Source organism: Cucurbita pepo, chromosome 5 (assembly GCF_057944985.1).
Source record: "Cucurbita pepo subsp. pepo isolate OVF chromosome 5, ASM5794498v1, whole genome shotgun sequence".
NCBI classification, from domain to species: domain Eukaryota; kingdom Viridiplantae; phylum Streptophyta; class Magnoliopsida; order Cucurbitales; family Cucurbitaceae; genus Cucurbita; species Cucurbita pepo.
The window spans coordinates 2,484,250-2,494,455 of NC_141802.1; the positions used below are offsets into that span (position 1 = coordinate 2,484,250).

At 36.5% G+C, this 10,206-nt stretch overlaps 2 protein-coding genes across 3 annotated transcripts; one reads left to right on the forward strand and one right to left on the reverse strand.

The window, feature by feature from the left end:
- Window positions 1-1,527: 1,527 nt before the first annotated feature.
- Window positions 1,528-4,764, reverse strand: LOC111794739 (putative receptor-like protein kinase At1g49730). Its single transcript, XM_023676869.2, has 7 exons — window positions 4,531-4,764; window positions 3,591-3,840; window positions 2,594-2,646; window positions 2,441-2,508; window positions 2,234-2,323; window positions 2,065-2,134; window positions 1,528-1,978 (listed from the first exon to the last, which is right to left on the reverse strand). Exons 1-7 carry the CDS (start codon window positions 4,592-4,594, stop codon window positions 1,674-1,676), a joined length of 900 nt encoding a protein of 299 aa, XP_023532637.2. The 5' UTR covers window positions 4,595-4,764; the 3' UTR covers window positions 1,528-1,673.
- Window positions 4,765-6,339: 1,575 nt separating this feature from the next.
- LOC111794350 (ubiquitin carboxyl-terminal hydrolase) lies at window positions 6,340-9,434 on the forward strand. Of its 2 annotated transcripts, none has more exons than XM_023676308.2 (4): window positions 6,340-6,508; window positions 7,313-7,565; window positions 8,502-8,749; window positions 8,853-9,434. In XM_023676308.2, exons 2-4 carry the CDS (start codon window positions 7,325-7,327, stop codon window positions 9,210-9,212), a joined length of 849 nt encoding a protein of 282 aa, XP_023532076.1. In that variant the 5' UTR covers window positions 6,340-6,508; window positions 7,313-7,324; the 3' UTR covers window positions 9,213-9,434. The 2 variants fall into 2 exon arrangements, with proteins under 2 accessions (XP_023532076.1, XP_023532077.1); XM_023676309.2 differs by lacking the exon at window positions 6,340-6,508 and adding an exon at window positions 6,536-6,704.
- Window positions 9,435-10,206: the final 772 nt, after the last annotated feature.

A 10,206-nucleotide genomic window follows, 5' to 3' on the forward strand; every position in this document is an offset into this window, starting at 1 on the left:
AATTAAAAATTATTCAATATTAAATACAGCTACTGTTGGAGATTCTTTTAAAAAAAGAGACCTATATATATATATATATATATAATTTCTTGATCCACTTTTTGTCTGGGCCAAATTACATATATACCCCTTCCTGCTACATTTTTCTTTTATTTCTTAGGAAGTGCATTTATGGAACAAATATTTAAAGCATTAATCTGATTAAATTTATCCTACCAATGTCTACGGTTGGATGATGAAAGTCCGATATTGGGTTAGACGAACACGACTCTCCACAATAGTATGATATTGTCCACTTTGAGCATAAGCTCTCACCCTAATGGAGATAGTATTCTTTGTTTATAAACCCATGATCATTCCCTAAATTAGCTGATGTGGGACTTTCATCATCCAACACCTCACCTCGAACAAAGCACGCCTCCCCTTAATCGAGGCTCTACTCCTTTGGAGTCTTGGTCCTTTTTTACTGCCTTCGAGGAGGTTCGACTCCTTTTTCTTTTGGAGTCATTTGTTCGACATTTGAGGATTTACCAATCTATTGGCACGACTAAGTATAGGGCATGGCTCTGAATACTATGTTAGACTAATTTGGACAATGATCATATGTTTATAATCAAATAATATTCTCTCTATTAATGAGGCATTTTAGAGAAGTCCAAAGTAAAGCCATGAGAGAGAACTTATGCTCAAAGTGGACAATATCATACTATTATGGAGAGTCGTGTTCATCTAACATGGTATCAGACGTTAAATATAATCTTCATCATCAATTGAGAAAGAAAAAAGTGGGAGATAAAAAAAATAATAATAAATAAATAAATAAAGGCCGGCGGACAGATAAATTGCCATAATTATTACCAAAATGTGATCTTAAAGAAGTGTTATGGGGTCCATGCATGCATTGCCATGCATGCCACCCATCTGTCCCCATGTCGTTCAACTTTTTTAAAGGGTTAATTTCGTAAATATGCGTAATGACATCGAATTTTTTTTTTTTTTTCTTAAAATTTGCATTTTGAAAAATAATTTCTATTATTTTTTTAGTTAAAAAAATGGTATATATTTAATTTATTATGAGAGCTTATGTACGGTGTACTTTAATCATAATATATTAACATCTTTAAAATTTGTAGAATTTATACTTGTATTATAACTATCATTAAATTAAATACATGTGAGTTAGGAAAATTATAACATAAAGCAATATGCTTCATATAGTAGCTTTATTAAATGCAAATGACAATATATAATGAAAAGTATGATATAAGTGTGACAATTTATGATTTAAATATTTCCATTCTTGAAAAGGTAGGCAGAGCAAATTATTTAATGAAAATAATAAGCTTGATGACAAATGTAACAATGTAGTATTTAATATTGTCATAAGAGTGAGAATCTTGCCATTTATTTTGGAAAATAGCATGAGAATCAATGTTTTATTTTTTGGTGCTTTATAGGTTGAACTGTCAGTTTTTATATTAATTAAAAATTATATTTTCAATCAAATAGATATTAAAATACATCTTAATACAATGGGTCGTATTTTAATGAACAAGGTTATCTTATATGAACTTTATAAATAAACAAAATAACAGATTTTTTCCTAATAAAATTAATCAATTTACGTGGATATAAAAATAAGTATTGAACAAAACAGAAGAAAGAAGAAGATACTAGCAGTTAGGCGCATATACTTTACTCTGCAGATACCGGAAAATTTGGGGAATGGAGAATCTTGGCTTTTCTCTGGACTTTATGCACAACTTTGCTACTGATAGAAGGTTTCTTGCATCTTTGTAGTCGAAACTGTTTCCGAGATCGGGGTCGATCATCTTGTTCATTGACATGGCAAAGTTCGTCCCTTCGATCCAGTTGATAAGGTCGGCGCTTGTTCCATCTAATGATTGTCCGGTAACGAGTTCCAGGATTAGAGCTCCAAGCTGGTAGATAAGGTTTCCACATTTCTGATCTTTAAAATCTGCAGTAATGGAAAGATAAGGAACAGTTATAATCTGGAGAGTGATGATGCCAATCTTGAGCAGTTCTTGTATTGGCTACACTAACCATCTGAATTTGATGCATCCGGACAGTCACTAATGTTTGCGGGGGTGCAGTGAAAGCCAATATCAGATATCTGAGCAAGTAAAAGGAAGAAAAACATTTTATGCTTCAAGTTCTACTTCGGTTTTACTGAAAATTGCGCGAAGGAAACTCGAAAAGATCATTTTGGTACCTTTGCAGTGAAATTTTCGTCTAAAATGATAGTGCTTGAACTGATGGATACGTGACACATTGGGGGATTGGTGAAAAGAAGCAAGTATTCCTGCATCAAAGATAATTTAACTGTCTTTTTGTAAATGTTTTGAGTGTGCGTAAACAAGAGGTTCTGAGGAGCTTGTGATATATCAAGTGACAATGTTGTTAAAGTTAGAGAACTCACCAGTGCAGCAGCTACACCTGCGGCTATTTGTAGCCTCAGCCTCCAACTCAAGGGAGTCCTGAGAGGATCTGTCACAGAAGACCATCGTGATTCAATCACATAAGACAAACGTGCACAAAGTATGCATTCAATCAACTCAGTTCTCGATGATACCATTAAGATGATCCCTCAAGCTTCCATGTCCAATCTCGTCAAACACGAGCAATCTGCATAGAATCAAAAGGGAAAAATGGAAATTTTGAAATGTCAAACGACAGGTATGAATTGTATTATATAATAGACGCACATGATAACTGAGACAGAACAAGTCCATATAAAAAATGCTTAAAGACTGCTTCCTGTATGTAGTAATGTTTTGATTAGACTAACTTTATTTGAGCCTTTGACAAATTCTTAAGTGGGGTTACTCTTCTTCTTCTTGATGATCGGACTTTGCACTTGCTCTACTCCGTACAACCTATCTTATGGCTCGAATTCTTTCACTTGATCAAAATATCCCAACATTTATTCAAATAATCCAACCTTCAGAATGATAGATTTATGTCATCGAGGCTTATTCTACTACATTGCATCCGGGTATGCATAAAGTAATAATGTCAGGTACGGGTAAACAATCATGTAACAAAGTGTCAAGATTATTGGCATCTGACACACTTTAAGCTGCATTGGGAATAGCAACACTATAATCGACACTTCTGCTCAAACTCTACAGACTTCTAGGGAAATGCAAGGTGACAGTCCATATACTCGGATGGTTGCATGGGCATTGGAGCCCCAATGTGACTAGCCAAAGTCAGTGTAAAGGTAGCCATATATACGAACAATGCGATGCTAAAGAGAGCACTATCCACTACTGCACGCTGCATTTGTTTTATTCAGTGTTATGTTCCTCAAACCATCCATGTCAGGGACAAGTCTCTGACAAACACAGTTGAAGCCAAGACTGTCCTCATTCAATTGAGGCTGTCAAGGCAACATCACCATATAATGCAAGAGGAGGGCGAGTGGAGGTTTCTCTAAATGGCCTAATGTGCATTATTTTTATATTACAGGATTCAAAACACAAATGCTTCTTCCAAAACTAGTTTAATGATACCAGTAACTTCTACAATTATGGGTAAAATTACGATTATATCAAGAGTCATCAAACCTTTTATGCCCTGTGGAGAAGCCTCTCAATGTAAGAAGATGGCGGTGGTGCAAGCGTCCAAGGAGCTGCACTTCTGTGATGAAGCCATTGCCACTCAAAGATCTCAATTCTTTTACCAACGCTACTCTGCCATCTTGAAATTTAGCATTATAAGCAGAACTCCGAGAATTGCTGTAGACAACTCTGTTGAACCCACTGGTTGCCCTCTTTATTTCCTTGTACCGAAAACGCTTCACATTTAATACTGGCACTGAAATGGAAAGCCAAAGAGAGTTATATTTAGGTACTTGTTTTCACATAGAAAAATAAGAGATCTTCACTGCAGAAAAACAGATGATAATGATATGATGATGATCTAAAGCAGAAGGATTTTAGAGAGCCGAAAAATGCAGAAAGGGACAAACATACCATCACAAAAAACATAAAGAAAAACGCCTATTGTATAATGCTTCTATGTGTATGATTGGATATGTAATATGACTCGAATCAACTAAGAGCAGCTTGTCAACGCGTTTAGCCAACTCCAATTGGACTAACATTAGAAAACGAGGCAAGGAAAATACCGTGCACAATTACTCGAGATTTAAAAACATTTGAACGATGAATTCCTCAAGTGAAATGCGTTCTCCGATAATTCATACGATTATTGTTGCATAAATTTTAGGCTAAGCAAAAATCCTTTAGTAATTTCGCTCAGAAAAATATCATAAGAAAATGCAGTCAACGTTCAGTACCACATCACGTCAAATTTCCAAATTACATTACAGTACAGAGCCAATCGACAGACAGGCCTCGTAATTCAGCCACAAACATCAATGTTTGAAAGCCTCACAGAATACAATCGATCAAATATAAAATTCGCTTACAAATCACCAACTCGTTAAAAATCGAAGATAACAAACACAGAAAAAGCAGGAATCGAAGCGGAAAAGTGAGGTACCAGAACGAGATCGATGCAGCCAAGCGAGGAGGCGATGCCTGAACCTGAGAATTGAGCGATCCATAGCAAGCAAAATTGACGATCCTGGTGCATAAAACTCAATGATGAGACTTCTCCAGCATAATGAAGATTGCTACCTTCCATTTTGTCGGACGTTTCTCTTATATACGTCTGCCCAAATTGCTCGCTTTATCGCCTGACCTGGGAATTAACAGAAAAGGGAAGATAGAGAAATAGAAAAACCTCTCTGTGTTGTAAGTTGAATTTACAGCTCGTTTGTTCGCTAAAGTTTACAGAAACTGTATTTTTTCGTTATTTCAATTATTTATTTAAATTAAATATGGAATAAATGTTTCTCTTGTATTTTATTAAAAAAAAAAGAAAAAAAAACCCTAACAAAAATTATTCTCAATAATTCGTCGTAAAATTTATTGTAATTTACGAGGTTTATTGAGTACGATAGACAAACAAGGTTGGATTGTTACTCGCTCAACTATTTCTCAAATGGATATCGCTAACTGTGTTGAGACTCGAGTCATACGAGAATGACTCGAATCGATAACAACCCTTCTGCTCAATCCCACACGAGGGTCAACCTATGATCGAGAAGATCATTACACTTAAGTCTTTACCACGGTCCATCAAGATCCATTTAAGAAATAGGGCTGACCCGATCAAAGAGTTCCAACTTGTTAGGGTTGACCTCAAAAGCAATATGATCAATCATACTGGAGGCAACCAATGGTCGAGAAGACATTGACTCGAGCCTCGACCACGATCAATCAAGATCCATTTAAGAAATAGGGCTAACCCGATCAAAGAGTTCTAACTTGTTAGGGTTGACCCCAAAAGCAATATGACCGATCATACTGGAGGCAACCAATGGTCGAGAAAACATTGGCTCGAGCCTCGACCACGATCAATCAAGATCCATTTAAGAAATAGGGCTAACCCGATCAAAGAGTTCTAACTTGTTAGGGTTGACCCCAAAAGTAATATGACCGATCATACTGGAGGCAACCAATGGTCGAGAAGACATTGACTCGAGCCTCGACCACGATCAATCAAGATCCATTTAAGAAATAGGGCTAACCCGATCAAAGAGTTCTAACTTGTTAGGGTTGACCCCAAAAGTAATATGACCGATCATACTGGAGGCAACCAATGGTCGAGAAAACATTGGCTCGAGCCTCGACCACGATCAATCAAGATCCATTTAAGAAATAGGGCTAACCCGATCAAAGAGTTCTAACTTGTTAGGGTTGACCCCAAAAGTAATATGACCGATCATACTGGAGGTAACCAATGGTCGAGAAGACATTGACTCGAGCCTCGACCACGATCAATCAAGATCCATTTGAGAAACAATTCAAACGAGTAACGGCTAAAACTCGTTGGGGTCAACTCATGTGAGTTTCACTAAATGCAGTATAATTGGTCCAACAGGGTTAGAGTCGATGATCGAGAAGACAATGACTTGAGTCTCAGGCATAATCAATTTGAGAAATAGTTTGATTAGAATAACGACCCAACTTTATGGAAGATGACCTCATGATGACATCATGACGAAGATCCTTATAATGATATTGAAATGAAATTGATCTGTAATGACATAATCCATCGCGACCGAGAGAAAAAATAAAAGGAAAAAAAAAGGAAAAAAATAGAAATTAAAAAAGTAATTATTTTTTAATTAATCAACTAAGACCATAAATTTGTTAAAATTATATTTATTTTTTTTAAATTAGTGACTAAATTATAAAATTAGAGAGTAAATAAACATTACAGGCGGGATCTCCAACAAATCAAGGGCTGCGAGGGTTTTGTATTAGCGGGTCATTATTACGGGCGCGCTCCGGATCTGACACGACCCGAATTGGATTGTTCTCATCTGCCACCTCCACTTTGCTGAGACGCTGCGAACTCCGATTTCAGCATTGAGAAGATAGGCTGACTATTGTAGAAAAGATCATATTAGGTACAACGACGTTCTGTTCTTGAAATTTTTATGCGTTCGATCGAAATTCTGCTATGTCTGCAATAATTGCTACTCTATCGTATCATTCTACATGCGTTGCCTTCGGTCTTGAGTAATGATTAGGGTTCATAATTGCGCATCTGCTGCTTCTTGGTCCATGAATTCGTGTTTCTTGTAGTTGTTTTTATCTGTCGAGGTATTGAAAATGGTGTTATTGCAAGTGTTCGTGTGTATATTCATCGGAAAGTGAGCTAGCTTTGAAGTATTTGAATACGACGTCATGGCCACTTCAGTTTCAAAAATATCTTAAATATTGGGCTGTTAGTTACTTTGATTCGGTTTAAATGATTTGAGTTTGAGGATTATGTTCCCGAAGTATTTAGGTTGCGTGGGAGCTTGGAAAGGAATAACGTTTTATCCTAATGTCGGGGAGCTAATTCATTGGAGAGTGCTTGAAGACACAGAATGACCTAAATATGTGTTTATGCCTGTTCACTGTCTGGAACTGTGTATTTTCACATATAGTCAGCTAGAATTAGTCATTTTGCTATCAAATTATGGAGGAAAAAAAGGCGTTTTTCTTGATATTTTACAGAACTTACTCAAACCTTTCTACTTTCTTCATTTTGATCACCCCCACGATACATTCGGTTGTTATAATTCATTCAGCTCCAGCATTTTTGTTTGTTCGTTTGAGGTAGGGGTCGGTTTGGAATTGGGGATAGTTGGTTTCAAATTTTTATTGATCGATTGATAGATCTCCTTGAAAATGTGACTTGAACTGAATTTTTTGTTGTTTTACAGGTGTTCTTAACAATGAGGCAGCAGGGGCAATATTCTGATTCAGGACTAAACTCATATTCTGGTTCTCAAATGCATCACGTTCCTAGTCAAAGGGTGGAACAAAGCCACCCTGATCCTTTTGAAGGACGGTTGGAAGCCTTCACTCCCGAAAGAGAGAATTCATTTGTAGCTTCAAAAAATGAGGATCAATGGAGATGGGAAAGAGATGAGTCGAAGATGCCAAACTCTATGGCCTCTCACATGTTCAATGAAGGCAAGCATTAATAGTGTGTGTATTGTTACTCCTGTCACTAATAGTTGCTTGCACTTGTTTTCTTCAGAAGTCGTTTTTGCACTTATGCATTACAATATCCTTCTTCAAGAGAATGAAAAACAAACAATCCTACGTGCTTGTTTATTGAATCAATTTCAACATTCTTTGATTCCCACCTGTGCTTGCTATTCTATGTGGAGTTTTTTCCTTGGGAAAATGAAAAGTGAAGTTAACAACATGGCTAGCTACCTTATGGCTTATATACTTATAAAGTTTACTTTTAAATGATATAATTCTTGGATATAAGATGAATTATCAGATTGTTATTGAATAAGAAATGTAACCACTAATGTTTTTAGATTCATCATTCTCTTCTAAAAAACTATCAAGAATTGTTTTTCATTTTCAAACCCGTGCATTGAATGCTTTTAATGTCTGTCAGCTATACTTGGAGAGCATATGAATTTGATCTGTTGTTTCATTTCCTCCCCTTTTTCCAATGTTAGCTTGAAATGAAAATCTTAGACTCCAAGTATTGTGGGGCTTATCCAAAAAATACATTTATAGCCAAGGTCAGATGATAGTATGTAGATAATTCAATTAGCTAGGGTTCCATACATGTGGTTAACAATAATAAAATGATTCATTGATGCCAAATCAATGTACCTACCTTTCATAATGGTTGAATGGTGTGATATTCCTCATAGTATCAGGCTGTTAACTTTTTATTGGTAGAGCTGATTTTTGGTCATTGTTTATCCTAAATTCTTTACTACCTTACCCCCACTTAGATATTTTCGTTTTCATTGCTAAATTCGTCATTATATTATTTAGATGGTTGTATCAATTCTCCATGGCATGGGCAGGATTTTGCCTTTTCTTGTCAAACAAAGTTTTTGTAATTCCTGTAGTGAGAAATATGTTTGTTTAACATAGGTCAAGGGGGTGATGCCACAAGATCATACTTTCAAGGACAGAGACCTAATTCAAAATTGGTTCTTGAGAAAGGAAGCAATAGCGACCCCAGATCTCAATCCCATGGAAAAAACATGGAAAATAGGTTTGGGGATGGTCTGCTGCCACAGAATTTTGACGGTCTTGAGCAGAAATTTATCGATGACATAATCAAATTGGCCAAGGAACAAAATGATGCAGAGGATGAGGAAAATGCTCGACATAGAGAGGTATATTTGTATATTCCCATTTCACTTTCGTTATTATGAGCTGCATTCTTGTTTTTTCTTATCGTCTTTATCTAACATACTTCATTTTGATGCACATCTTCAGAGAATTATGGCAATCAATGCTCAGTATGAGGAACAATTGGCAGCACTTCGAGCTCGGCATGCTGGTCGTCGGGACGAGTTGCTTCAAAGGGAATCAAGTGCACGACAACATCAGTACCAGAAAGGAATAATGGATCATTACATGAATGGGGGCATTGGCCCCGGTGATCCTCGTGGCAATAGTGGAGTTACAAACTTACCTGCGGCTGGACAAGCACATCAAAATTATGAATCTGAACATTTCGATTCCTTCAGAGAACGAGCTCGGTTTCTTGGGAATTCTGGATGGGATCCTAATTTGGATGCTAGAGGGGCATATCCCGGGGGACGAGTTTATGACACTGGCTCACGGTACTACTAAACAACGTTGCATACATAAGATATGCTTGCTGCTTTATTATCCTCCGTGTGGAATAGGCTCCATAACTAGTGATAGTGCTGTAATTTCACTATAGTTCTGCATTTTTACATTTGTCCGATTAGGCTTCCTTATCTAACATATTAGTTCTGTATTTTTATCCTAAAGTTCTGCATTTTTATGTTGCATGTTTTTTCTCCCTATAAAAGCTCATGATCTATGACATCTCTGGATCTCCATTTTTGTCGACTGGAACAAATCCATATTCAAATTGTAGCTTCCTCGAGCTTTTAAGTTGGAAATAGTAGCTTCCCTAGATCTGATTGATGAGCTTTTATTGGGATTACGTTGCCGCTTTATATAAAAGTTTGCTTATATATATATATATATACACATATTATTTTATGTGAATGTGCATGGTCCTCTCCTCACCTCCTCACCTGGTATATTCTCTATTCATTTGCTAACACGAAGCTTGGACTGTTCAGTTGTTGGTTAGAAAGTTTGTCTCTCTTATGTGAATGTGCATGAGTTCCTCTCCTCACCTGGTATATTCTCTATTCATTTGCGAACATGAAGCTTGGGCAGTTGTTAGTTAAAATGTTTATCTCTCTTATGTGAATGTGCATGAGTCCCTCTCCTCACCTGGTATATTCTCTATTCATTTGCGAACACGAAGCTTGGACTGTTCAGTTGTTATTTAGAAAGTTTCTCTCTTATGTGAATGTGCATGAGTTCCTCTCCTCACCTGATATATTCTCTATTCATTTGCGAACACGAAGCTTGGACTCTTAATACAATTGTTAGTTAGAAAGTCTGTCTCTCTTACGTGAATGTGCATGGTTTCCTCTCCTCATCTGGTATATTCTCTATTCATTTACGAACACGAAGCTTGAACTCTTAGTTCTATTGTCAGCCAGAAAGTTGGTCTCTTTTGATTGGTGCACATCAAGAACATAAATTTTAATACATTGTTCATTCAAATTCTGGTTTACGT

Coding starts and splice junctions, on each gene's coding strand:
- LOC111794739 (XM_023676869.2), bottom strand. CDS start 4,594: ATGGATCGCTCAATTCTCAGGTTCAGGCATCGCCTCCTCGCTTGGCTG. Junction 3,841..4,530: donor GCTGCATCGATCTCGTTCTG/GTACCTCACTTT, acceptor TTTCCATTTCAG/TGCCAGTATTAAATGTGAAG. Junction 2,647..3,590: donor TTCTCCACAGGGCATAAAAG/GTTTGATGACTC, acceptor GATTCTATGCAG/ATTGCTCGTGTTTGACGAGA.
- LOC111794350 (XM_023676308.2), top strand. CDS start 7,325: ATGAGGCAGCAGGGGCAATATTCTGATTCAGGACTAAACTCATATTCT. Junction 7,566..8,501: donor CTCTCACATGTTCAATGAAG/GCAAGCATTAAT, acceptor TGTTTAACATAG/GTCAAGGGGGTGATGCCACA. Junction 8,750..8,852: donor AAAATGCTCGACATAGAGAG/GTATATTTGTAT, acceptor GCACATCTTCAG/AGAATTATGGCAATCAATGC.